The sequence below is a fragment of the Leopardus geoffroyi genome, chromosome D3, assembly GCF_018350155.1.
Source record: "Leopardus geoffroyi isolate Oge1 chromosome D3, O.geoffroyi_Oge1_pat1.0, whole genome shotgun sequence".
NCBI lineage: Eukaryota > Metazoa > Chordata > Mammalia > Carnivora > Felidae > Leopardus > Leopardus geoffroyi.
Window position 1 is genome coordinate 26771899 of NC_059339.1, and position 27921 is coordinate 26799819.

The 27921-nt window shown below is 52.0% G+C and overlaps 2 protein-coding genes and 1 long non-coding RNA gene across 7 annotated transcripts in view; 1 reads left to right on the top strand and 2 right to left on the bottom strand.

Moving 5' to 3' along the window:
* MYO18B (myosin XVIIIB) overlaps positions 1 to 7026 on the bottom strand; it is a 259923-nt gene extending 252897 nt beyond the window's left edge. The window contains exons 1-2 of one of the 3 annotated variants that reach the window (XM_045459580.1): positions 6859 to 7025; positions 110 to 232 (exon numbers count right to left, since the gene is read on the bottom strand). The gene's annotated coding sequence lies outside the window, so the exon portion shown is untranslated. Of the gene's footprint in view, positions 1 to 109; positions 233 to 6858 lie in introns of all 3 variants that reach the window. The other 2 variants (XM_045459579.1, XM_045459578.1) reach the window with 2 other exon arrangements.
* A 218-nt stretch (positions 7027 to 7244) lies between these two features.
* On the top strand, positions 7245 to 27810 carry LOC123588397. Its single transcript, XR_006707828.1, has 3 exons — positions 7245 to 7482; positions 26430 to 26532; positions 27200 to 27810. It is a non-coding gene; the product is annotated as an uncharacterized LOC123588397 (long non-coding RNA).
* GRK3 (G protein-coupled receptor kinase 3) overlaps positions 20403 to 27921 on the bottom strand; it is a 126289-nt gene continuing 118770 nt past the window's right edge. For 2 of the 3 annotated variants that reach the window (XM_045459273.1, XM_045459275.1), the window contains 3 exons: positions 25645 to 25781; positions 23125 to 23238; positions 20403 to 21893 (listed from right to left, as the gene is read on the bottom strand). In XM_045459273.1, the coding sequence (XP_045315229.1) occupies positions 21732 to 21893; positions 23125 to 23238; positions 25645 to 25781 (413 nt within the window). In that variant the 3' untranslated portion in view covers positions 20403 to 21731. Of the gene's footprint in view, positions 21894 to 23124; positions 23239 to 25644; positions 25782 to 25875; positions 26164 to 27921 lie in introns of those variants that run through there. The other variant, XM_045459274.1, reaches the window with a different exon arrangement.

Genomic DNA, 27921 nt, shown 5'->3' on the forward strand with positions numbered 1-27921 from the left:
ATTTCCAGTGATGGGGAGCTCACTACTAAGCAAAACATTCAGGGTTGGCTCTAATTTTACTCTTCTTTGGGACCAGAACTACAAAGCCCTCAGAGGCCACAGACCCCACCTTCTGGCATCCTGGGACAGTCTAGGGTCTTCAACTCCCTGCTCCCTGGGGTCTGCCACGTTTTCTTCCCACCCACAGAGCTGCCTTGCCAGGACAGCCACCTGCTGGCCCCAGTTCTGTCCTCTGGAGAGACAGACAAGGTTTTCCATGTGACACAAGTGGGGGTCTGCCCCCAATCTTCTCATCTGAAACCTTCAGCCATTTCTCAGGTGATCCTTCAGATCACCGGCCACCGTCCCCTGGGAGTTTTCTAGATGGTTCTCTGCAACAGAAGTGGACACTTCAGTTCACAAGAGGCTGGCCAGGGTGAACACAGCAGATGCCGTCCTCCAGGGGGCTGACCTCAGCCTTGGAGGTCTCACAGCCAAGCGTGGGCCCCACCTGCCTTTTGTCAAACCTCTTAAGGTGTCAGCTCCCCTTCTGTCCAGTGGGGGAGGTGGCTTTTCTTCACCGGGACTGTGGGAGTACTGGGTGCTCTGTACACTGTGAGCCGTGACATTCACAGCAGCCCTGTCCCCTCTTGTCCCCATTTAAGTTCTAGTCTTTCAGGTTCCTGGACCCGTTTCCAATGGGGGGAGGGGGAGGTGGCTCCCCACACACCACCAGGCTGTTTTCAGACACCTGCAGGGCGACCAGGTGTCAACTCAATTCAACTCAATTCTGACATCATCTACCTGGAGACAACATCACATTCTGCAGGTAAAGGGCTCAGTTCCCCAAGACCACCCTCCACTTCGGACACCAATCGCAAACCCGAGCCATCACCTGTGCGTCTGACCAACTCTGGCTATAAATCAGAGGTTCCCACGACCCCCCCTCCTTGAGTCTGGATTAATTTGCTAGAACAGCTCAGAACTCAGCGAAACATTTCGCTCCCCAGCTCACCCGTTTATTATGAAGGGCTAGAACTCAGGAAGAGATGCGTGGGGCAGGGTCTGGGGAAAGGGTGTGGGGCTCCCGTGCCTGCCCCAGGGGCGCAACTTTTCCCAAATTTCCACACGGTCACCAACCCAGAAGCTCTCCAAACACTGTCCTTTTGGGGTTTTATGGAGACTTTATTACATGGTCATGATTGATTAAGTCATCGGGCACTGGTGATTGAGCTCAATCTCCAGCCCGTCTCCAGTCCCTGTCCCAAGTCCCCAGTCCCCAGAGAGGTCAGGGGTGGGACTGAAAGTTCCAAGTGGTTGGCTCCTTGGCCAACCAACCCCCATCCTTAGGTGCGTTTCAAAAGTCAGGGCATTAGCATAACGAAAGACACGTTCATCACTCTCAACGTTTACGGAGTTACCAGCCCTGATTTGTAGATGAAGACCCGATATATATGGGAAATATATTTTGGTCATATGAATATCACACCCCGTCGATTAAAACCCGCCCATGCTTTGCACATCAGTGGCCAACAGGCCGGCACCCACCTCCACCCCCTACCCCTTGCCTCTATCCCTAAATCGTGCAGTGAGTGTTTCTTGGAGAAATGATTAGTGAAAAGCCTTGGCTCCTCCAGCACATCACTCTCCTCTCCCTATCTGTGGTTGTCACACGGACGTAGGTTGGCCACATGCCTCTACCAGTCACCGTGTAGCTTGAGGAGGTGCTAAACCTCGCGGATGGGCCTCCTGGCCTCATGCAGGGGTGGCCCACGAGGTTTCTCCCTCATGCCAGTGTCAGCTGATCCGCAGTGGGGAACTGCCCAGAGTGTGGCATTGAGAATGATCCCCCACTAGCGCAAGGGCGTGTGGTGATTGACTAGTAATGCCTGCTGTGGGCACAGCAATGGCTACAGGGGGTGCCTCTGCCAAGTATTTACCATTTGCCGGCCGGTGTTCCCCCGGCCACCTGTGAAGCAAGGAGCTGGGCATACGTCTGCTTGGGGGTGCTCTCCTGACTGCTTTTGGGGTTTGAGTGCCCCATCAGAGGGCTGTCTTCCTACCCCTGCTGTGTTGCTACCTTGAGCTGTGCCGTAGACTACAGCAGCCAGCAGCCGCAGGGTGGCTAGTTAAATTTTAATTATTTAAAATTAAGTTAAACCAAAACATCACCTTCTCAGTCACGCTAGACAGACTTCAAATGCACAATGGCCCCGTTTGGCCAACAGCTACCATGCTGGACAACACAGGTACAGAACATTTGTATCATTGCAGAAGTTCTATCGGATCACATTGGGTTAGGTCAGAGGTTTTCGCTGGGTATCATTGTGCCCATCAGTGGACTTTTGGCATTGCCTGAAGACATTTTTGGTTGTCACAGCCAGAGGGGACCAGTGTTAGTGGCATCTGGTGGGTAGAGGCCAGGCACGCTGGTAAACATCCCACAGTACACAGGACGTCCCTCCCCGCCCCCCCACCCCCCGCCTCCCCGCCCCAGACACAGCAAAGAATTATCCAGATCCAAGTGTCAATAGGGAGGAGGTTGAGACACCTTGATCTAAAAAATCCATGTGAAGTGGAGAAGGGCATCAATGGGGAGACAAAGGGCAAAATCATCTTTCTTTGTAATCAATAGCAAAGAACAATAATAGAAAAAAAAAAAGAGAGAAAACGAGGTGACCCACTGTTGACAAAAGAAGAGAAGAAATTCCTGGACCTATCACCACTTAGTAGCTGTGTGCCCTTGGACAGTCACTGAACCTCTCTGATTCTCAATTTCACCCCCCTTCCCACTGGATTGCCAATGGATTAAGTGAGGCAAGGAGTGTGAATGGGCTGTGTCATCTGTCCGTCTGAAGCAGCTGTTGTGTAGTACGCCAGACTAAATACGCAGTCTCCGGCAGAAAAGAAAAGTCCCAGTTTAATTTCATTCTGCGCGACCTTGGGGCACGTAAGCGTCTATATCTCACTTCGTGATCTGTAAAATGGGGCTAATAACTCCAGCCCAAGCTCCCAGGAATATCCAGCACCAGTGAGACATTTAATCCCATTGAGCAACCGTCTCGCTCTCTCAACTCAACAGCTAATCCGGTTGCCCTCCGTGAAATCGAAACTCAAACCCCAGCTGGGACCCAAGAAACAGCTGAAAAGGCATTCGGTCTTTGATGGGAGGAGGTAAATTCCCTTGGGACCCAAGAAACAGATAAATTCCTGTTTCTCCGAGCGTGAGGGTTGGCCCGGTGTTTGGTGAACCCACCTTGCGGATTCTCAAGGATCTTTCCTCCGTGGCCAGAGACTGTAGTTCTTAAAGGTCATGAAGCGTTAGGGAGAGGTTCAGTGCGAAGCAGAGCAGGAAAGGAAAGTCACGGAGTTGGGTGAGTCATGCCCGGGGCGGGGGGTGATTCAGATGAAGCTGATGGTGCTTCTGGATCCTTCAGACGGAATGGGGGCGGCGGTGGTGGTGTGTGTGACACAGAAAGTCACACATCTGCCTCGAGAGTTACGCGATATGCCCCCTGCCTACCCCGCTGTGAGCTCTCATCCCAAAGACCTTGTTTGGTTAATAACGTTCATATTTGTTGCCTCTGTTGACGCGAGACCTAAGCTTTAATCCTTTCCTTTGAGGCTTGGAGGAGGAGGAGGATGGACAGGGCTTTGGGGGTGGGGCTAGCAGGGAAAATTAGGTTACAATCCCCAAAATGAGGCACCCCAGGCTGCTCCCCAAGTGTCAGCCTTGAGGATAGGGGCTGTTTTTAAATTTCTTTTTTATTTATTTTTGAGAGAGAGCGACAGAGACAGAATATGAGCGGGGAGGGGCAACGGGCAAAGGTGACACAGAATCCGAAGCAGGCTCCAGCCTCCGAGCTGTCAGCACAGAGCCTGATGCGGGGCTCGAACCCACAAACCACGAGATCGTGACCTGAGCCAAAGTTGGACGCTTAACGGACTGAGCCACCCAGGCGCTCCCAGGGCAGGGGCTGTTTTGAGCCCACCACCTGTACTGCAAAACTGTGTGACCTTGAGCAAGTTGCTTCCCTTCTCTGTACTACAGGTGGGCCTGGGTCTGACAGCCCCTGGCAGCCCTCCACTTGTCTCAAACCCACGTTCTCCATTTTTTCAAATAATTCAATTTCACACGGCTTCTTGTGGCGGAAGGGTACCGTGAAATGACACGGAGGAAATTTAAATGCATGCCGTTCAGTGAAAGAAGTCGATCTGAAAAAGCGACATTCTGTACGATTCCAACTATAGGACATTCTGGAAAAAGCAAAACTATGTAGAGAGTAAACGGATCAGTGGTTGCCAGGGTTGGGGAGGAGTGAAGGGTGAACAGGAGGAGCACAGAGGAAGTGAAAATCCCCCGCATGATACCATGTCATTATACTTTTGTTTAAACCCGTAGAAGGTCCAACAGTAAGAATGAGCCCTAATGTGGGCCACCTGGCTGGTCCGGTCAGCTAAGCATCTGACTCTTGCCTTCAGCTCAGGACGTGATCTCACGGTTCGTGGGTTCGAGCCCCATACGCGGACAGCGTGGAGCCTGCTTGGGATTCTCTCTCTCTCTCTCTCTCTCTCTCCACCTCCCCTGCTTGCTCACTCTCTCAAAATAAATAAATATTAAAAAAAAAAATGAGCCCTAATGTAAACTATGGGCTTGAGGTGATAATGACGTGTCCATGTAGGCTCATCATTGTACCAAATGTCCCACGCTGGTGGCGGATGTTGATGATGGGGGAGGCTATGCATGTGTGGGGACACGGGGTCCATGGGAAATCTCTGTGCCTTCCCCTGAATTCTGCTGCAAACCTAAAACAGCTCTAAAAAATAAAGTTTATGAGTTAAAAAGATTAACTGAAATTAATATAACACCGTATGTTAACGAACCGGAATTAAAGTAAAACCTTTACAAAAAAAAAAAAAAAAAAGAAGGATGTGCCGTATCCCACAGCAGCTTACCACCTGCTTAAAACGGACGGTTGGGACAGTGTTTTTCTCCACCAGGTCAGTAAGCCAGGACCCACTGAAGGGCTGTCTCATCACGGCCCAGGAGAAACACAGCTAGAGTTCCTGATCTTTTGGCAGCTTCAGGAAGTCCCTCTGGCTTTTGGGCCTTCTGTTCTCTTCTCGAAATGCCACCAGAAGGGCTTGATCTTTCCTCCGGCTGACACCGGCCTTGGGATATTTTGCAATAATCAGGCCCGAATAGAAGTCCGTGTGTGTGTGTGTGTGTGTGTGTGTTTCTTGTTTGTGTGACTGTATGTTGACTTCTGACACTGGTCGGGGTTGGGGGTGGGGGGTCCCGGGCAGCCCCTCTCTGTGGTTTCATTAGCTCATGCCACAGGAAAGGCAGCTCTCCAACTCACGGGCACCAAGCCACCTGTGAGGTTTGAAATCTGCGGATTCCTGGGCTCCTTCCCCCAAGACGGTTGGGCGGGTCTCACACAGCACGTCGGGAATCTGCATTTTGAAAGGCCCCCAGGTGAGGCTGAGGAAGGGAGAGAGACTTGGAGAAATCCTGCCCCGATGTCGGGTCCTGGAAGAAAGCTCCGGGATAGTCCCACCCAACCCCCCTCAGGTCTGGAAGAGGAAACTGAAGCTTAACTGGGGAGGGACTCGTCCGAGGTCAGAGTCGGCAGAGCCCAAGCTAGGCGACTCAAGGTGACCAGGCCTGCGTGCAGGTGGCACCGGGTATTTACTAAATGGTGACAGGGCGCTCCCTCATAGGTCAGGGGGCTGAGAGACCCTGTTCGTCCTCTTCCTCGCTCTCTCCCCAGCCCGCCTTCTCCTTCTGTTATTTTCTAGAGCTCACTCATAGCCTCGGCGACACAGGCCCTCCCCGAGCCCCGCGGACATATTGCTCCGCGAACACAGCTAGGATCAGAAGCAAAAACAACACCCAAGGAAGCCACCACTGTGCTGGACGCTAGACGCTCCAGAGGGACCCTCAGCCGCCGCGAGCCGGTGCACTGATCAGGGCGGGCATCTTCCTGGCCCGGCCACAAAGAGAAAGTCACAGCCCAGTTTTCCGGGCCCTGTGGGACAGAAGCCCAGGCCCCGGCCGGGTCAAGGCCAGACTGGGCGGCTTGGAACCAGCTGGGCTTTTTCCTCCCAGCCGCCTCTACAAGAAAGCAGCACAGAGGCCGTGTCCCTGGCGTCCGCAGCAGCTGCTGACGTCTTCCGGACCCCCAGGGAGGGAGGTCTTGTTAGCCTAAGGCCCCCTCTCTGTCCCCCCCACCCCCCTCGCCCCTGCCACTGAGGTCTGTGCAACTTCTCCATTCAAACAGACGCCTGATACAAGGCGTCCCCGATAAAGCGCCTCCTGGGACAGAGGGTCAAGTCAGCGCCGCATGAAATTCAAGCTTTTGTCCGGGAACCACCATTCCCCTCCCCCACCACGCACATGCTTATTTAAAGTCAAAAGCCACTACCATTAAGCCTTGTCCTCCACAGGGCTGGGGACGGGAAGAGTCACTCCCTGACCGTTAACTGACGACCCCTTACGCAGAAATCAGTGATAGTGGAGGAGAAATAGGAGCCCAGCAGACATGCGTCGGCTAAGATTCCAAAGTGGAGGGTATCCTAGGACTCCGAACATATTTTTAAAAATGGCTAGCCGACGGGTGGGTCCCGACAGACAAGGGGAATCCCTGAAAGAGTCCGCTCGCCCTGGCGTTTTGTTCTAAAATGACTTCCACGAAATGCTCTTGCTTTCCAAGCGGGCGATTTGGGCTGTCGGACGCGACCCGGCCGGAGAGGCCCTCAGGAGACCCACCGCGGGGCCAGACACCCACCGCCCCAGCCCCCAAAGGCACATTCTGGAAAAGTATGCCCATCAGCTCGCACGCAAGCTGCCCATCGTAACACCCGGCCCCACGGTACCTTTTCTGCACGAGGCCACAGGTCACAGGCACCACACCGGCCCGAGAGGTCTCCCCAACTGGCAGTGCAGAGACCCCAACAAGCCCGGACAGCAGGGGCGAAGGAGAATTGCTAGGAACACCCCCACCCGCACCCTCGCACACATCCCCTTCCCTGACTGCTCCTCCCCGTCCTCCCCACACCCTCCCTCTGCGCCAATGTGATGGCAGCAGCTGAGCAGACAAGTCATTTCTAAAATTAGCCGGTGAGCCCCAGGTCTGGCCGGGAGACGGCAGCCCGGGGTGGCCGTTGACCAGGCATCGGACAGCATGGACATATTTGGTGGCGCGGAGCAGGGGAGGGGACAGCTCCCCACGCAAGCACATTCTCAGCCGTCATCCCTGTCCCCGGGCAGGCCGCACACTCCGGCCTCGGCCCCACACAGATAACCACCGGAGGCCGAGGGGATTGGGAGAGGAGGACAGCCGGGCCCCGCACGCCAGCGGGACTCTGGAAAAAAATAACCGGAGCGAGTTCTGCCGCCTCGTGGTGAAGAGTCGATGCAGGAAAACACGCGTCACACTCCAGATGGCATCCCGGGGCCCTTCCTGAGCTCATTTACTATTCCCGACAACCCCGCACCAGGTAGGGTTTTCCCCACTCTCGTCTGACAGAGGGGGAAACTGAGGCACAGAAAGGTCGTCCAACTGGCCCAAAGCAGTGGAAAGCCGGGATTAGAACCCAGGCGGTGCTGGCCCCAGAGGGCCCAGTCTTAAATGCTGCATCCAACAGGATGCTATAAAAAGTGCTTTGTCCGGGGCACCTGGGTGGCTGACGGTTAAGCCTCCGACTTCGGGCTCAAGTCATGATTTCACGGTTCGTGAGTTTGATCCCCGTATCTGGCTCTGGGCTGACAGCTCAGAGCCTGGAGCCTGCTTTGGATTCTGTGTTTCCCTCTCTCTGCCCCTTCCCTGGTCACGCTCTGTCTGTCTCTCTCTCTCTCAAAAATAAATAAATCTTTAAAAAAATTTTTTTAAAAAGTGCTTTGTCCGCTGCCCAGAAGGCACAAAATAAGAACGCCGGTAGGTTAAGTACATCACGCAAGATCGCGCAGCTCGCAAGGGACTCAAATCTAGGTCTTTCTGATTCTGAAGCCCACGGTCATTCCATTCAAACATGACATGCTGCTTCTCTTAAGAAACACTTCAGCCGGGGCGCCTGGGAGGCTCAGTTAGGTTAAGCGTCCGACTTCTAACATCGCGATGCTCAGGTCATGATTTCACACTCCGTGAGTTTGAGCCCCGAGTCTGGCTCTGCACTGACAGTGGGGAGGCTGCTTGGAATCCTCTCTCTCCCTATTTCTCTACCCCTGCCCCCCACACTCTCTTTCTCTCAAAAATAAATGAGTGAATTTAAAAAAAAAAAAAAAAAGAAACACTTCAACCAGTAGTACGTGTTACTTTTCTACCCCTGTGGCTGATAGAGCAATCTATTCTCAGAGTATTTACTTCCTTCTCGGTGCTGACAATTAGTAAAATGTTTACTGGCCCACCTGGGTGGCTCAGTCAAATCCTGCTTCGGATTCTGTGTCTCCCTCTCTCTCTGCCCCTTCCCTGCTCGTGCTCTCTCTCTCAACAATAAATAAACATTAAAACATTTATTTATTTATTTTTTAAATGTTTACTCATTTTTGAAAGACAGAGAGAGACAGAGCACCAGCAGGGGTGGGGCAGACAGACAGGGGGACACCGAATCCAAAGCAGGCTCCAGGCTCTGAGCTGTCAGCACAGAGCCCGACGCAGGGCTCAAACTCACAGACCGTGAGATCGTGACCTGAGCTGAAGCCGGATGCTTAACTGACCAAGTCCCCCAGGCGCCCCTGAACATTAAAAAATTAAAATAAAATGAAATAATAAAATACAATAAAATGTTGATTTATTGTTGAGAGAGAGAGCGTGCATGTGCCAGAGTAAGGGAGGGGCAGAGAGAGAGAGAGAGAACACATGCTTCAGAGTGGGGGAGTGGGGGAGGGGCGGAGAGAGAGGGGGACAGATATTCCAACGTGGGCTCTGAGCTGACAGCAGAGAGCCGGATGTGGGGTTTGAACTCACGAACCAGGAGATCAAGACCTGAGCCAAAGTCCGAGGCCTAACCAACTGAGCTACCCGGGTGCCCTGAGAATTAGCGTTTTATTGGAAGTTCACGGAAACGCTTTTCTCTTGACGTTGAAACTTGACCCCACCCCCACCCCCGCACTCCCCGCCAGCTCCTGAAGCATCTTGGTGCTTTTCTGTCCCGTTGATCTTTTCTATCTTCTCGCGGCTGTCGGTCTTACACGGTGGGGTGGACACGCAGAAATAGCTCTCTAAGGCTGGGCCGGGGGTCTCCATCAGCCTCAACCTGCAGTGATGGTTAGGTTGACCTGAAGGCAACTGAGTCCCGAGGGCACCTGGCACGTCAGCATTATCCCCCTGGTACCTACCTGTGTTGCTGGAAAATCCATCAGGACAACTAAGTACTGCCTTGACCGCGCTGTAATGTAGGGCAGCCCCCGTCAGCACTAGTTTGTCACCCGGCTGAGCATTTGTCTCCGATCTCTAGGCTTCCATCCCAAGGGGGGCAGGACAGCACGAGAACGTGAAGGCACTGTCACCAAGGGCCCCGGAAACTTGGCCGCTTCTGGTATTTCTGGAGCACAGACCGTCCTGAGTGGCTGTAGGTCCTTTGCAGCACAGACCACAGACCAGGGAGCCGTGAGTGTGCACCCGTGCCCTGGGGGTGCCAGGTTATCCCCCCGGAGACCTGGCCCTATCTTCAGTTGGTCAGTTCTGGGTCCACAGAATGGCCTAGGGATGGATTGTGCCATTTTACTGGGGCAACTGACTTCAGCCTCCCGATCCTCCTTCTTTTTTGAGCAGGACCCTTGTGGGGGGCCCATCTCTTTTGCCTCTGGGGATGCCACATTCTATTTATCGTCTCCATACAGCCTGTGACTCGGGGGCCCCCAGTGCGCCCCACCTCACCGCACGCTAGGGTGATTGCTTCCCCCTGGCTTGTGACGGCTGAGTGCTATCCCCCAGTCTGTGTCGTGTGGGGCTCCCATCATCCTCAGTGTTCTTAGAGAACTGTGTGTGTGTGTGTGCATGTGCTGGTAACTGAAGAACAGTCCCGTGCATCTGAGCGTCATGGTCCCCACAGGGATGCAGGGAACAGTCTGCGTCTGTGTCTGTAAGTGGCTGGTACACAGCAAGTGCTCCATAAATGCATATGGAATAAATCGCCAAACGTACGGAAACTGGACCGGAGCAGGTGTCCCGGGATCTGGTCCCGCATCGTGCATTCTCTGGATGCCCGTCTGTCTGTCTGTCCATCTCCCACTAGTCTGTAGTCCCCTGTTCATCCTGGCCACCCAGCACCAGGCCAGGCACTAAGCAGGTGCTCATGGAATCTTTGGTGGCTGAAGTAAAACCGGTGAACAGAAGACTATATAGCCCGGAGTGTGGAGGGAAGAGAGATCCCTGTAGAAGGACCCCCGAAGCCCACGCCCTGGCCAGGGTCTGGAGGTGGTATGTCTGCCCAGAGCTCTGGGTGTCAGGGAAGGGCACAGGCTTTGGAGCTGGGCCCAATCCTGATCTCAAAGCGGTGTGTTCATCTCACTGGGCCTCAGGATTCCCTTCTACAACATCGGGATCCTCGGGCCACTGACCGTTCTAGTCCTTCATGGCCCATGGTAGGTGCTCAGGGAATGTTTGTTGAGTGACCGAACGACCGCATGTAGATCTGTAAAGGCTCCTCCTGACTCTGCACTGCCTGCAGAAGCAAGCCAGCACCCACTTCTTAGTGGTTCTGGTGGCCTCCAGGCCACCCCCGGTGGGTTTTCCGGCCTTACTTGGTACGTCCCTTCAAGCGTGTCCACTTCTCTGTATTCTTAATCCCTTCCTCCTCGGTCTACCGTAGGAATTCTGGCCAGCCTCCCCTAGCATTTTCTGTGCTCAGAGGAGCCAGGCTGCCAGGGTCCTTGTCAGGGTAACAACCCTGCAGCCCCGGAGAGTGGCCCTGAATGCATATACCCTCCCATATCCGGCCTTGCGGCCCCACTCCCCTTGCTCTAACACCCTCGGTATCCAGTCCCTGGAAAATGTCTCCCTGCCCCTGCCCATCCATGTTCGCTCCGTCTTGCAGCTGCATTGGCGTAGAACTCCCTTCCTCCCTCATCAAGCACTTCCCCAGCGGGGGGATGATGGGCGTCACCCTAGCCAAAGGCCTAGTGGCGAGGAGGTAAGGGAGGGGGAGATCCTGGGGTCGGGGGTGCTATTTCTCCATAGGAAGGAGTAGAACACGTCTGCGGCCTTGGAGAGGCCAGAGGAATCTGGAGGTCCAAGAGTTCCAAGGGCGTCAGCTCGGATGTCCCCATCCTGTGTGACAAGGTCTCATTCTTCCCCAAGCCGAGCGTGCCTTGGCCAAGTGGACAGACCTGCCTTGGGAGTTTAACCACCTTTGGAACTCATCTGATCTCATTCCTGGGTCCTAGGTCTGGTCCTCGTTTTCCTTCCCGCCCACCGTGGATGTGGCCCTCTCAGTGTTTCCTACTGGCAGCTGGTTCCTCTCGGCTGTTTCTTATCTTTCCCTAAAGCATCCATTAAGCTTAGCGATAGCCGCCCATCGCATCGTCCCCCTGTCCGGTAGTTACTGTCCCTCCCACTTTTCGCAAACTCTTTGTTGCCCTAAATAAAGAGGTCGATGGAAGCAAGCTCGAAACTGGCAAGTTCATTCAGGGGTTGCGGACGGATTGCAGTTCTGGACAAGCAAAAACGGTAGCGAGCTGCAGGCGAGCCGGCTGGGGGTTTGGGATAAGTTACGTATGTTTATTTTAAATGTTTATTTATTTTGAGAGGGAGAGCACAAGCAGGGAAGAGGGAGAGAGAGAGGGAGAGAGAGAGAATCCCAAGCAGGGTGTGCGCAGTCCGCGTATTAGAAGAACAAGGCGTAAGAGACCTAGGGTATCTTTGATTGTGCAATACGGGTGGAATGGGGTTTTGTCCGAGTCGGATGCGCTTCCGGAGGGGTTATGAGATCCTGTCTCCCGTGAGAACAAAAGACAAACTGCTGTTAGCGCTGAGATGATAAAGGAGGGGAAAAACACAGACGCTCCACTGGCACGTGTATATCGAGTAATGCAGCCACAGTTAACGTCGTGGCAAAGGTGGGTTACGGGTGAGAAGGCAGGTGCTGTGTCTGTGTTAGCGTCTAGCGAGGAACAGGCCTGTTAGGATTTGTAGACTCAGGCAGCCTCCTAACGAGTAGCCAAAGTTTCATCATGCTGAGATGTTGGCGGAGTGGGGAGGTCGATAACGGATTCATTAATAACGTTAAGGAGTGGGTGAGACTTTCGGAGGTTGGTCATTAAATTCTTATAGTTGAAAGACGATGACGTTTTTTTCATATCATTGGTCACGGTTAGATTCCATGTAGGAGTGATGATAACATGCACTGTATTAAGTTTAGGTACCCTATTTGTTATTAGCTTTTGTAAGTGTTTCGTCAAAACCTTCTCCAGTTTATGGTGGGTTTGGGTTAGGCATGGGTTAAGCGTCAAGCCCGGCGCGGGGCTTGAATTCACCAACTGTGAGATCCTGACCTGAGCTGAAAGCAAGACTCAAGACGCTTAACCCACTGAGCCACCCAAGTGGCCCTGGGATGATAGGTTGTATTTGTGGGCAGAGAATGAATGTAACAAGGGGGCAGTTCAGTAAAAATGCTCCCCACCCCCCACTAAAGTGAACGGAACCGGTGGAGCCACACAAAGCTTCGTTCAGCCCGCTTTGTGAGACCAACCTGGCCCTGAGTCATCCCCCCGCCCCCACCTCTGGCAAAATCCGCCAAGGTAGATATGGGACAAGCTTGGACCGATGCCTCAACATCCAAGAAGATTCCCACACTATCAGTCTTCTGTAAATCAGTGTTATCCTCCTGGGGGCACATGCTCGAAGTTCCTTTCCAATGTTGCAGTTCTTTTTTTTTAAGTTTATTGATTTATTTTGAGTGAGACAGAGACAGCCCAAGGTAGGGGAGGGACAAGGAGAGAGGACAGAGAATCCCAAGCAGGCTCTGAGCTGCCAGCACAGAGACTGACGCGGGGCTCGAACCCACGAACTGTGAGATCATGATCTGAGCCAAGACCAAGAGCCGGACATTTAACTGGCGCCCGCAGTTCTTTTCGAGACTGCGACCTCTTCGCAGCTTGGTAGGACATAGCGGCCAGTGTATTCCCTCCGCTGGCACACCGTCCCAACTCACCTCTGTTGCAAATTTGCACTCTCGGAGCCCCCTCTCGTTGAACTAGGGGCTTTCTATGTTCCATCTACGACCACCGATTCCCATCTCTGACCACGGCCAGCCGGGGAGTGGGTGATCCAGGCCCCCACGCCCCACTTCAGCCCCTGCTTTCTCCCACCACACCCGGGACTGACCTTGCAGACTGTTGTCTTGGGGGGAAGCTGCCTCTGAGACAGAATTCAAGGAACAGAAGTTTATTGACGAGTTCTCTGGTACCTATACCAATGGAAGGATGGAGAAGAAATGAGGATGGGGGGGGGATGTCTAGCTGTGACAAAGGCCCCCCAAACGGCTTCGGGCAGCCAGATGAGAAGTTCTTCCGTGAAGGACGATCTGGACAGCACATGACGCTACCCACTACAGACCCTTGGCCAAGGTCATCCGTGACATATTTGGCAAGGTAGAGCGACTCATGACCACAGTCAGCACCATTGCTGCTACGCCTGGACACAATGCGTCCACACTCACCCCTGCAGTCACTGGCCAAAGCCATGGGCAAATTCCACCCTGAAATGACCGGGAAGCTCACTGGCATGCTGTCTCGTGTCCCCGCCCCCACTGCGTCTCATGGATCAGATCTGCGGTCTAGAAAAATCTGTCCAAGGCATTGATATCAAGAAGGAAATGCAGCAGGTGTCAGAGGGCGCTCTGGGCCCCAGGAAGCACCAGCCCCCACTGCCACAATCTTAACAGTAACGCCCACTCCTCCCACTTTGTCCAGCTCATTTCCTGGCACGACAATGAATTTGGCCACAACCACCGCATGGCAGACCTCACGGTCCTCAGGAGCTCCCAGGAGTTAAGAGTCCTGGCCAGTATCCTTGGCAACAACCTTTCCCCTTGGTGGAGTCCCTGCCCCAACTCTGTCCCCAACACAGAGAACTTCCCATCATCTATACCAGGGGTTCTCAACTGGGGGTGGCTTCGCCCCCACAAGGGACATTTGGCAATGTCTGGGGTTGTCCAGACTGGCTTGGGAGGGGTGTGGGCACTGGCATCCAGCGAGTAGAGGCTGAGTGGTGCTCAACACCCTACAGTGCCCAGGACGTGCCGCCGTCCCCGCCAGAGACTGACCCAGCCCCAAACTTGCTGGGTCCGAGAAACGCTCTTCTGGTGCCTCTGGTGCCCACCTCTGGTGCCTGAGGAAGGGGAGGGCCCGGGGCTCCTGTCTCCTTGCCCATTGCGCTGCCATGGGGTCCACGCCCCGCACGTCGGGGCAGGACTGGGAAGGGGGAGGGGGTGGGGGGTGCTGGGAATGCATGCTTTAGAAGGGAGAGCAGCAATTATCCGTGAGACAACGTGGAACAAGCTGGGGGACGTGGCAGGTGCTCCCTGTTTGCTTGCAAACGGTCCCTCACATTCACCCTTAGTCGAAACTTGGATGTTTTTGGTTGGGATGGTCCCTTGGGTGCATCTAATCGAACGCTCATAATTCAGGAACGAGAAAATCGCAGAGCGAACAGGTGGCCCAGAGCGGCCGGCTGGGAGTCGGGGGCCCAGCACTCACCCCGTCCTGCCGGGCCAGCAGCTCTCAGGAGCGGCCCTCGTTACAGGGCGCATCCGACCGAGGCCTCAGCTGCGTGCCACCCTCTGCCCACGGAGCAGACCACCCACTCCACAGCCGGGCCTCCGCACAACTCCTCTGACAAATGGTTTAGAATCGGCAAACACGAGCACATTCCGGGGAAACCAGATGGCTACACGAGTCCATCGTACTTTCCTTCTTTCCTGAACCAGCAAGACACAGAAGGTGCTTCCAGTTCAAGGACAGGAAACAGCCAGCCTACCCTCCACCTGTGGGCCCCCAGGCGGGCAGATGTGCCACGCCACCTCCTTGGATTTTTGGTTTAAACTGACGTGCACCCTGGGGTCTCTCAGCTCGTCTCCGTGGGAGCAGGGATGGAGAGTAAGGGGTCTGTACTTCCGGGAGGGACTCCAAGGTCACCCTGAGAGTAAGCGGCGGGGGGGGGGGGGGGGTGGCAGGGGGAGTGCTGGGGTAGCCTAGACTAAGTGGGGAGGAGACAGTGCTCCAACACTCCAGATAACCACAGAAATGCAGTCCTCTTCCTCTTTATAAAATCGGCCCCTGTGTGGATCGTTCTCAAAACCAGGATTCGTTAAAAGGAGTCACTTCCTGACGTCTTAGCAGCTTGATAAAAAAAAAAAAACAACAACGCAGTTTTGAATCAGGGGCGGGGGAGAGGGGTTGGGGTGGGAGGACAGCACACCAGAGTAGAAATCTTTGTACAGATGCTTTTTATTGAGATTTTAGGTAAGCAGTTTATCAACATGGAAAACCAGCCTAGCTGCTCCAAAGTAACCGTGAAAGCCGGTGATCATTAAATGGACTGCACGTGCCTTGCACAGGGCGGGTGGCCGCAGGCGTGGAACAGCATCTCACGTGGGAGAGGACTTGAAACGTGCACTAGTTAGGTGTCTACGGGGGGCGGGCTATAGACTTCCACTGGCACGATCAACGGGAAGAGAGATCACACGGGAATTACATGGTGATTTTATAGGTAACGGTATCTAGATTTACAATAAGGCTGTAGAGCAACGCACAACAGGAAGCGAATTTCTTTCTTTCGGGATGTGACGCTTTGCCAAGAATACAGTAAATACGTTACCGTGTTGGTGGCTGCCCAGCGAGGAAGATAGGCAGAGAGAAATGTCAGCATGTGAGGAGGGACCCCTTCTCCCAGGGACCGGTCATTCCAGCTCACGTCAACCGGTCTATTCGCTTGAAAATAAGACCCCTTGCAAATACAACCTCTCGCAAAGTTTTAATCCTAGATGAGGGCGTTCGCCTTTATGATCCCATTTTCCAAACCATTTGGAAGCAGTGAGGGGGCAGGGGAAAGTCACGTTCAGATGTGCAACTCCTCGGAAGTGGTGTTTTCAAACACAGCTGGCCATTCGTAACGAGTGCCGAGGGCGGACCTTTCCTTCGGTGCTTGGTAAGTCAGGTGCAACAGTCGCATCTCGGGGCGACGGCGAGACGGGTGGCGGGGATTCGGCACAATCGGACCAGGAAATGATGATCTGGGCCGAAGGATGATGGAACAGAAGGGACGTCTCCCTGCCCCGCTCGCTAGGACGAGGCCGTGGCTTTAGAACTGACATCAAAAGGGAATCCCGCCGAACCGTGTTACTGAGACTCGTTTATGATGCAGCCAGTCTAGAAGAAAGCGTGTGGGGTACCTGTCAACGAGCAGGACGGCTTCTGAAGAGGTAGATGAAAGCAGTATTTCATGGCAAGTTTGCTGTCAGATGTCGTCGTCGAGAAAGCGCAGGCGCTACTCAGCCCAGAGCAGCCGATAAGCTTTTGTTGAAAACGGCCCATGGCAGTGGGGACGGCTGTTGGCCCCACGTGGCTGCGCGCGTTATTTCCGCTTTAGCTTACGAGAAACAGAAAGGACTGCCTTTCCTTTAAATAACAAACTATACAAATAAAAAGGAGCAGAAATAAGGAATGCTTCGATGGAAAACAAACGTAAGGATTCAATAAATAATATAAAACGCTTCTGTGCTAAAATAGAACTCTGTTTTTATATATATATATATATTTGTATATGCAGTTTAGCAATCTTTATGTTACCCAGAAAAAGCCAAATCTATCATAATCATTTAAAACATAGAAAAATACAATTTAACAACAGAACTCAAAAAATGGCCAGTGTTTAGCTTACAAACCACATATAATATATACAGCATGGAATGTTAATCAACTGAGACACAAGAAAGAAATTAAATTTCAAGTCCTTTGTAATTACAAGTGCACGGTTAGAAATATTTCTCCATTCCCTACCCTTACATGAAAGACATTTTATAGTAGGACAAAATAAAATATGGGAGCAGAGTTAACAGTATTCAGAGATGATTTTGAGATGGGGGTATAAGAGAGTTTCCTCTAAGAATGCTGAGTTATTGAAACCTTAAAAGGCAGTTTTTATGCCTGTAGGTTTTTGATGAAATGCATATACTGTTAATCCATTTTCTGGTGTGTGCTTGTGTGTGTGTGTGTGTGTGTGTTTGAATAAAGGTAATTTAACATTTGGGGTGCCGCATTTATTGGTCAGTGCTCCCCGGCCACGTCAGTGAGTGTCTGGGCATTGGGCACTTCCAGGGTTGGGGGGGGCATCCCTGTCCCTCAGCTGTAAAACAGCAGGTCCATTAGTTTTTGAGAGTGAAAGAAATCTAAAGTCCATTACGACCTGAGGAAATCGTATTATTTTAGAGTTCAACTTTCATTAATTCGACAGGAAAAACTTATTTGAATGTAGCCTGGGTAAAAAGAAAAAATTCATATTCGTATGAATTCAAGTAATTAATTCAAATCTCTCGGGGCAACTTTTCGCGGGAGGGAAAATCAGGTTAGATCTTTCGGAAAAAACGTTTTCAAATTCAAACTATTAAAAGCTCACTCTACGGATCGTTATTAAGTAATCTCTAACCCAACGTGAGGCTCGAACTTGCAACCCCGAGATCAAGAGTCGCGTGCTCTGCCGACGGAGCCAGCCAGGCACCCAGTACCCAAGCTCCTCCAGGAGTGAGCATGGCTTAAACAGCAAGTCCGGTGCTGTTATTCTGGGAGGCTTCCTGTGGCTTCAATGGGTGTGCAACAATGTCTGCAGCTGGCCACATGGCCCTGGGGACAGCCACCCAGACCCTGCGTCTGGCCCTCTGGGGAGCAGCAAGGCATGGCCAAATAGGGTGTTAGCTCTGGGTGCTGTGCAGAGTCCTGATGGAAAGCCAATGGCCTATTTATAAGTTCAGAGGCTCCATAACTGAAAATAAAGTGGCCGTGTCTCACCATAATTACTATTCAACTCCTGTTTCAAGGAGGGAAAGAATCAGCCAGCTTTAACTCGGGCGTTTGCATGGTGCTTGGTGTAAAGGTTGTGAGTTTTGACCTGCAAGGTAACGTCTTCCTTCCTTTGCCCCATTCCTACCACTGCCCTTGTCTGGGGGGGCGGCGCCCAATCCACTCACCCCTCCAGCCCACAGCCCCCCCAGCCACCACCTGCCAGACTCCAGTGAAGCCCCACCTCCTCTCCGGGCACAAACGTGTCAGTCCTTAGGGGTGGAGAGGAGGTCATTCATCAGGCGTCTCTGGATGACCCACAAACCCTTCCCTGAACACGACTGAGAAAAAAACCCACGTGTGATGAAGTCTTACAAGATAAGTCTTATCTTAACGCCAGCGCATTTGAAAGTATGTTTTCTAGATTTACATCGCGTGAAAGAGGTCCAACTTTGAGAACCTGGTTTTCTTCCTGACATGAAGTCGATTCCGTTGAAAAGGCAAATGCTGTGATTGAACTGGTGCAACTACAAATGCCAAATGAAATTTTTTAAATCATCAGAGAAAAACCACTCTTCGATCTTTTCTCGTGTAGGTAAAGCTGTCAATGGGTAAAGGCTATTTTTTAATGGCCAGTGAGGGCCTTAAAACGATGGTTTCTGATATCCGTGTGGCGCATTTCAAATCACAAATCGAGCTCAGTCTTGCTTCAAACAGATGGTTGCGTGTTGTCACTGTGGTCTTTCTGGAGCTGGAAGGCTGCTGTCCTCCACGGCTGGCCCTTCTTCCCCACGGATCCTGAAATCGTAATGTCAGTGAACTGGCCAATCATTTCCATTAGCACGGAACCAGCGAATTGCTGTAAGTTTTGCTGAAAACTCCTACTTCCACATGAGACAGAAGGAAAAACCACGACCCCCCAAGGCCATGAAGGAGTGATTGCACCAGTGAGAGTATTTTGGCTTAAAAAAATAACCTTGGACTCACTCAAGATTTTCATGGATTCCATACATGTTGTATAGCAGCTAGAGGTAAGATCATCTTTGTTTTTAGACTTTGCCCTTTTCATTCCCTTGTTTTATGAAATCAAGACATTGTAACTTTATAAAAATATTACCAACTTTATCTTCCTTGGATAATGAGAAAATGTGTGAATTTTGTCCTTTTGAATGGTCCAAACGTAGGAAGGGTCAAACGTCTAGGAATGATGTGACACTCTTAAAACCTTCGGAAACAGCCAAGTATGCCAAGACTTCTAAACCAGCAGCTTGGGGCGCCTGGGTGGCTCAGTCGGTTGGGCATCTGACTTCGGCTCAGGTGACGATCTCGCGGTTCGTGAGTTCGAGCCCTGCGTTGGGCTCTGTGCTGACAGCTGGGAGCCTGGAGCCTGCTTCCGATTCTCTGTCTCCTTCTCTCTCTGCCCCTCCCCTGCTTGTGCCGTCTCTTTCGTGCGCAAAAATAAACAAACATTAAAAAAATAATAATAATGAAATAAACCAGTGGCTTTCTTTGGCCACGCGAGGCCATGCAGGCACAAGGCGCTGGCACAGAAGGGTCCCGGAGGTGTCTTCTGTCTGGCAGCGGAGAAACTGGCCCCGTCAGGATGCCTGCGGGGGCAAGAGCAGGTAGGAGACAGGCCAGACAAGACCCCAGCACTGGGAATTAAGGTTGAGGCAAAAGGGCTCTCAGGCGATTTCCCAATTCACGTTTCCCTTCTAAAAGACAGATGAACCTTCTGTTCTACTCTGGAGCGAAAAAGGTATCTTTCAAACAGCCGCACACTGGCGTGGCTGACACGCTCGGGTCTGAAAGGGGAGACGCTAAGCCCAGCCCCTCGAGGAGTCTGTGCCCGAGGGCCTTGACTGTGGAGCGGGGACTCGGGGCGCAGCAAACTGTAAGTGCTCCGTGCCTGGGAGCCTGCAACGGGGCTGGTGACAGCAGGGACAGCTGTCGTGAACCACAGTCGGGAAGGCGCTCACCCTTTGCGAGGAACAACTACTTTTCTGTTGCTAGCGGTTTTTTGGGTGTTTTTGTTTTTGTTTTGAAAACAGAATGTGAACGTCAGTCTTCCTTTTTAAACCAGGGGAAGGCATGTAACTAGGGCACCCCTCCTCCTCTACTGGCAAGAGCCGAGGAGAACGGATATGCTCATGTAGACCCCAACTGGTGGCTGAGATGGGTAAGGAACCTCCAGATTTCTTTTCCAAAGCAACTCCTATGAAATGAAACACGTTCTGTAATTATCTTCCAAACTCTCCAAACAGAATTTCATTAAAAAGTACTCACTTTCCCAATGAGCACAGGACCCAGAGATTTGGACCCACTGAAAATATTGCGGGCAGGACGCAGACAGCTGTGATCGGTTGTTGGTATTGTTAGTAAACTTAGAAACATACAACGAGACTGTACTAAGAAGACAGATATGTGGACTTTAAAAAAATTATTGTTATTATTTTTAGTCTGATGACAGAGAGGACTGCACTGGGAAAATCACCGCTTCTTACAGCCCAGCATTTATTTGGGGCGTGAAAAGGGCGCAGGGCGCATGGCGGGAGAGCAAGCCGGGGGTGGGGGGAGATGACAAGATGCCTCCGGGATCAGGGGAAGGGCCTTTCCGCTCCCCTGCTGTGTCGGGCGTGGGGCGACCCACCCGGGGGGGCAAAGTACTACTCACTAACGACAGGCCAAGGTCGACAGGAAAGTCAACAGATGCGGTTAGCCCATCTGGACACATTCATTCATTCTTCAGCATCCTTTAGTCAATGAAATTCACTGTAAGTTATGCTACGACGTGAAACGGAGCGATTCTTTCCTTCCTGTACACACCCGTTACGGATACGTGTCCTGAGGGCAGGCAGAAGGAACCGGAATGAGCGGGTCCTGGAACCGCTTACTGTCGGAACCCTAGACAGACTCGCCCCCCAGCAGCCGTGTGCACCCAGACATGTGAAAGTGCTATGTGTTTATTTGAAGATGTCTGAGAAACCGCTGTTGTCCTGGAAGCCAAAACCCCACGGCCTCGCCTTCACAGCCCGCCAGGCCTTCCCACGATCCGCTGTGGAACGCCCTCAGTGACGAGCGACGGCCACGTCCTCTGAGGGCACACTCCCTCTGTTCCCTGTCAGAGGCAGGCTGGTACCCGTGGTTCCGCACACACGGTGGGGGCCCAAGTGCAGCCTTCTCGGCAAGTATCTTCGGCTTTCAGCCCCGGGCAACGAGAGGTGGGTGTGCCCACGTCCTGCCCTTCGGCCGCGTGGACCAGGCACCGGGGAAACTGGCACGTGGAACGAGGCAGTGCCCAGGCCATCCGTGCCCGACACAGCAGAGAGCTGCGCTCCATCCTGGCAAGCGCAAGATGTGTCTGACGGTCAGACGTACAGATCGAAGGGATGGGCAGGAATCATTCCAAGTTCTAAGTTCATAGGTACCCAAACCGGGACGCGACGAAGGAAAAGAACTTTCGCTTGTTTCTTCAGTAGTTTCGAGCGTGGACAGATGTGATGCAGAGGGAGGCACTCGGGGGGAGGGGGGTGTGGCGGGCGGGGGTTGCCGGCCCCATGCCGACAGCGGTCAGAGCTCTTACTGGGAGCACTTCAGCGTCCTGGGTCCTCCCGGCCGTGGAGGGGCCCTAGGGACACGGGGACCGAACCTCCGACCCCTGGACTTCTCCAAAAGGCTCCATCTCAAGGGCTGAAAACCCTCGGCACGGGCTTCCTTGCGGCCCTGTCTCCCCAGGACCCTCCTGCCCTGGGTGTCAGAGGCCATTGCTGTTCCTGTGACAGAGGGGAGGCTTGGACAGCTCAACCACGCTGGAGCGGGACTTGTTGAGGAACTTGGGGGCGCGTCTCAACAGCCGCTGGGCCTCCGTAAATGTCTCGGTCAGCTCCTTCTTCCACTGCACAAACTCGGGGTCGCTCTGCACGGAGACACAAAGGGAGAAGTTGCCACGGGCTGGCCCGTCCTGCCGACAGCCGGGATGCCTCTGGCAACGACAGTGACGTGCTGCTCTCCGGCCCGCGGCGGCCTGCATCACTGCGGGCCACACGGGCGGCCTCCTCCGGGGCCTCCCGCGGGAAGCAGGGCCAGGCCGGCGAAGCCCCTTGGGCGCCCCTCCCGATCCCCACCCCAAAGCACCGCCGGTGATCGGCTCAGACGTGACCTCCGATTTCTGATTTCTAAACTCAAGTCTGTAAGATAATACCTGAGGGGGAGCTCTGACAGATTAACCAGCACCTTCACGCAGGCCCTGTGGCGGTGAAGTTACTCAACACACGGCCTGGGCATCTACTGCTGGTTTCTCTCTCTAAATATGCTCTCGCGCACACACCCCCCCCCCACACCCACCCGCGCACACCCCACCGCCCTCCACACCCGAGACACCCCCCCCACGCCTACACACATACCGTATACCCCCACCCCCCACCCGCACCTACGCGTGCACACACACACGCACACACACACACGAGCACCTCAGAGGAATTAAATTTGGGCCACGGTAGAACTCTGGAGCGAGAAAGACGGCATTCCCCCTTAGAGGAGTCACTTTGGTATCTTGCGTTTGATTAAACATCCAAGCCTCAGCCTCAAACATGCTGAAAGATGAGAACCTGGAGACCAGGGGCGCCTGGGTGGCTCAGTCAGTTGAGTGTCTGACTTGGGCTCCGGTCAGGAACTCATGGTTTGTGAGTTCGAGCCCCACACGGGGCTCTGCACTGACAAGGCTGGGCCTGCTTGGGATTCTCTCTCTCTCTTTTTCTCTCCCTCTCTTTCTCCTTCTCTCTCTGCCTCTCCCCTGCTCATCCTCTCTCTTTCCAAATAAATAAATAAACTTAAAAAAAAAAGAACTGGGAGACTCAATGACAAATAGACCCCTAGTAAACAGTGGACAGTTTCCAGAGAGGGCAATCCAATTACTCCACGGTCTTCCCCTCCTGCCATTTTCTGACTTTCACATCTTTGACGGTAACTGTTAATTTGCTGAGCTCCTGGTACCCCGGGGCTTTCCTGCTAAGTAAGTGATAAAGCATGGATTTAAGCAGAGGTTTCATACCCAGGCAGCCATCTTTGCTGGACATATGTATAGCTGCCCAAACTTGCACCTAAGGGACACGTTTTAAAAAAAAAAAAACAAAAACCAAAAAACTCACCTCACATTGCAAGACAAATTGCTTCCCTCCTTTTATCCTCAACAAAATGCATTTCTTGTCTTTAATCTGAGTTTCTTCCACAGACAGAATCTGTTCCATCGTCAGTAAATTTTGCTAGCCATAAAAAAAAAAAATGACAAATTACTTCACACTATTTCCCAACGTCTTCCATTCAATTGATAAATAATATGGAAAACTATCAGCTCAGAAGTAAAAAAAAAAAAAATCAGTCTTTTTCTTTCTCTGAGGATATTCTAGAAGCGAGGGGGAATGGCTACAAAGAAACACGCACAAAATTTAAACTACAGCATCTCGGAGGAAACGGCAAAGAAAGGAACGTCTCGATAACTCTCACGCAGAATTGATTTCTGAGCGGCCGTGACTCACACGTACCCTCTCTGTGTCGCACGCCCATCTGAATTCTACCGACCAGGCTGTAAGCAGACAATGAAGCACCGTGTGACTTACGTGAGCAAATGGGGCGAGGCTGTTTTTGACACGGCAGCCCAGGGAAGGTCTAGCAACGTTGGCTTGTAAGCTAATGATTTTTCGCAAATATCAAAATGATGTTATAAATCCAGGTGACATCCTTAAAAGATGGTCACGCCGGGTCTATAAGAGGATGGCCTAAGGTGACTGCTATAGTGTCATGAATACCTGACCGTTTTATGTTTTTTTGGATAAATACTCCAGGAATCCTAAATGAAAAGCACCATCGTGGAGGCTCACGTTTCATATTACCTGATTTATACCTACAAACCTATCCATCCATATACACCTCGACAGCTCTCAAACAGCACGCTACACATTGAGTCTCTTGAAAGCAAGCTAACTTACTGAATCCCATGTGTTTAAAAAAAGGAAGATTTTTTTTCTTAAAGTTTTCAAATATCCTGAAAAGTGAGACAATTTCCTTTCAGTGTGCGCCACAGAGACTGCCCGGTAGACAGCAGAATTCAGTTGACCCTGGGACAACATGGGTTTGAACCGTGTGGGTCCGCTTCCGCGTGGATATGGTTTCTTTTTTTTTTTTTTTTTTTTCCCCCAGGAAATACAGGACAGGTCTGTAAATGCATTTTCTCTCATGATTTTCTTAATAACGTTTTGTTTCTTCTCGCTGTCTCTATTTTAAGAATACAGCATATAAGACACATAACAGGAAAATTTTGTGTTAATCAGCTGTTTACGTTATCGGTAAGCCTTCTGGTCAACAGCAGGCTATTAGTAGTTAGGTCTTTGGGGGGAGTCAAAAGTTATACGTGGGTTGTTGACTGTATGATGGGCCAACAGCCCTGACCCCAACCCCCCGTCGTTTAAGGGTTAACTGTAAATACGTCATATGCCCAGGGCCACTCATTATCTGGAAAGATTATGTAGTACTAATATGCATGAATTATAGCTTGGGTGCTGAATTTATAGATTTGTGAAATACATATACTATATGTAACACATATCTATAGTATAATATTATATAACATAATACATATTATGTAATACCAGCACCTGAGTTATAATTCAGGACCCCCAGAGACTTAGTACTTCATGGCCCAGATGTATTAGCTTTGGAAGACAGCCCCCTGGCACTGGTAATGGTGAGGTCTTGTGCATTTGAACGGGATGTGATGTTCAACAGTAATCACTCATAATTCAGCAGCCACCTTACCCACAGGGATTTAAAAAAGTCCAACAAACAAGATTAGAGGTCACTCCTTTCTGTACTTCTCACCACTGGACAACTGATGGGCAGTTTTTGGACACATACAACACATCGGCTATACGTGGGACCCCCGTCCTGCTTCCTTGGCCCCAGAAGCTGAGCCACTCCCTCCCCGAGAGCATAAGTGTCCCTTACGCCTGGGCTGCCAGCTCCGGACAAGCCCTCCGCTCCTCACACAGTAGGCGCTTAATAAATGCTGCCTGCCTTGCTTAAAGGGACAGTGGGGATCAGAAATTTCTTTCTACCTTGTTCACAAACATGAGCCCTCGAAACGACCTGAGGGTATCTTCCTGCTTACGGAATGGAAGTCACTTAGAATTTTCCAACAAAACGGACACCAGAGGAAGTGTGGCTGGGCGACCTCACCTCTGCGCCCAGCATCCCGGCTCGCTGCATTTGGGCCTGACGAGGGGAGGCCCCGTGAAGGGGAGACTGGGTCCAGGCAGACCCGCAACTGTTGGGCTGCGTCATGGGCACGGGACCTTCTTCTCTGAGCTCTGGATTTAAGTGCCTCCGTCTGACTCCAAGGTCCGAGATTCTTTTTCCCCCCTCTTTTTTGACCTACCTGACTGCTCTCTAGCCCTTCTTCAAACCTGGCTGTTTTGACCTCTCACGTTCTGTTTTCAGATGTTACAAAATCCTTCCTTGACTCGAGGGTTAAAAGCTAAAGTCTGAACACCAAAATCTCACGTGGGCAGGTTAAAACAGTTACGTGGAGCTTCGCGGCGTATTCCCGCGACACGAGAGCCATGTGGCACTCAGGACGCTGGAAGCACGTTCTGGTGACGGCACTTCAGACTCACCCGGGACTCTCCCTCTCCTCTCCATTCAAGTCTGTTTGGAAAGAGGTAAAAATAGCGACGCTGCCACTGAGTCAGGAACGGGTTTCCCAGTTTTAGCATGTAGCCATGCATGATGCAGTCTTTTCCCAGAGCGTAATCTGAGGAATATAAAATAGCCACGAATTAAATGGGCTCCGAAACAGATCGTCCGTGTTATTCTCAGAAACAACAACAACAGAAGAATGACACACTCTTTGGAAAAGTCAAGTTTCTATGAGTGGAAACATGTCCCATAAACCATTATCTCGGGATCGCAAGGACGGGTCTCTTTGGCTCTCTGCTGACGTCGTAAGTGGCTGTTCCTCAATATTCGGATTCGTCTGTGATGTTCCCTGACTGCTCAGGGAGGACAGAGGTTTGTTCCCAAACTATTCTTTCGTTACGCGTGACAGCAAGAAGGGGAGAGTAGAGAGGAGTTCGATTCGGGCGCTGCCCAAAGTACCTCTGCCTTTACGTGGGCCTGGGGTTCTCCCTTCAATCCTGTGAATAATAATAAGGAACTTACCAAGCAGCCGAGGTAACACGAGGATCAAAACTGCTTACTCTTTAAGGTTGTATTTATGCCTCAAATACATGGTTACACAGACAGACCAACTCACACTCATGCTGAGTCCTGATCGCACTGTTAGAATGAAATACTGTCTTTCGCTCTTTGTTTAAAGGTTCATTTTAAGTGGCTGGCTTTGACTCTTTAAAGGCTTTCGTGACTGGGCTAAAGTTCACTCTTTTTCCTATTCCTTCCACAGCTACGAAGGGAACGCCTGTTCTGGGCACGCTGGGTGCCACAGGAGACAGAACTCCTGGCCTCAGGGTGCTATGGTCCTCACAGGAGACCCCGAGGATGAACAGGTAAGTAATACCCACATAGCGCCGCACGCAGGAGGGAAAAGAACCAAGGAGGGAGGGGACGAGGGGATCGGGTGGGCTCCCTGGAGTTGTCATGTTAATGGAAAACTGTTTGCACTGCGAAAGTATATCGATGGTGGAAGCCTCACGGGTCGACTTCAGAGACCTAAGCCTAGACCGTACTGCTCTGTGCAGTGACTCTGGAGATCGTCAACCAAGATCCAGCGATGCCCACATCAATCACTTGTATATGAGGGTAAATTCGCTAATCTGCTAGATGCTCTGATTGCAGCTCTCGCTACAACGAGACGCTTGGGCAAGGTCATTTAGGTCCGCTTTGTCTGGGTCCACTCTGTCAAGATCCTAGTGACATCATGGCCCTCCCGGGAGCAAATTACCGTGGATGTGACCTGCCGTGTAAAATTTGCTACAGCAGGGGCGCCTGGGTGGCTCAGTCGGTTAAGCGTCCGACTTCGGCTCAGGTCAGGATCTCACGGCTGGTGGGTTCGAGCCCCGCATCGGGCTCTGTGCTGACAGCTCGGAGCCTGGAACCTGTTTCGGATTCTGTATCTCCCTCTCTCTCTCTGCCCCTTCCCCACTCACACTCTGTCTCTCCGTCTCTTAAAATATATATAAACGTTAAAAAAAAATTTTTTTTAATTTGCTACAGCAAAGAGTCCAGAGTGATGTCAATGGACGCACGTGCTAAGGAGCAGCTTAGAGATGAAGCCTGCCTCCCTGGAGGACGGAGGGGAGCACAGTTACGGGGCTCTACTGCTCCCGTGGTGTGTATTCAGGTGGCTTTTACGTAAGGAGGGATTCATCCAGGCTCGGGCGTGCTTTTCTGAGCAGGTGGTGGATGCTACTGGCAAACTCTCAACGGGACGAATGAGCCTGGATCAAGATGCCCCCCTTCAAGCAACTGAGAACAGAATGAAATTGGTTCTGGTCATTCCTGTCATATAACGTCAGCCTCAGAGACAGTCTTTGCCCGGAGCTAAAGCGAAATGATGTCATCCCCATCAACCACAACAGATTCAGACATCCAAAATTCATAAAGTCCGCGGAAAAGCAAGAGCGTCCACGTTCGCTGAATTAAGAACGGCTGATTGGTTTGATACTTGGTGTCGTGCATGCAACTCTGCATATCCCCCATCGGGCACTCAAATATTGTAAATAAAAAGGCGCTTTGGTGGGGCGCCGGGGTGGCTCAGTTAAGTGTCCGACTTCGGCTTAGGTCATGATCTCACAGTTCGTGGGTTCGAGCCCCGCGTCGGGCTCTGTGCCGACAGCTCAGAGCCTGGAGCCCGCTTCGGAGTCTGTGTCTCCCTCTCTCTCTCTCTGCCCCTCCCCTGTTCATGCTCTGTCTCTGTCTCAAAAATAAAAAATAAA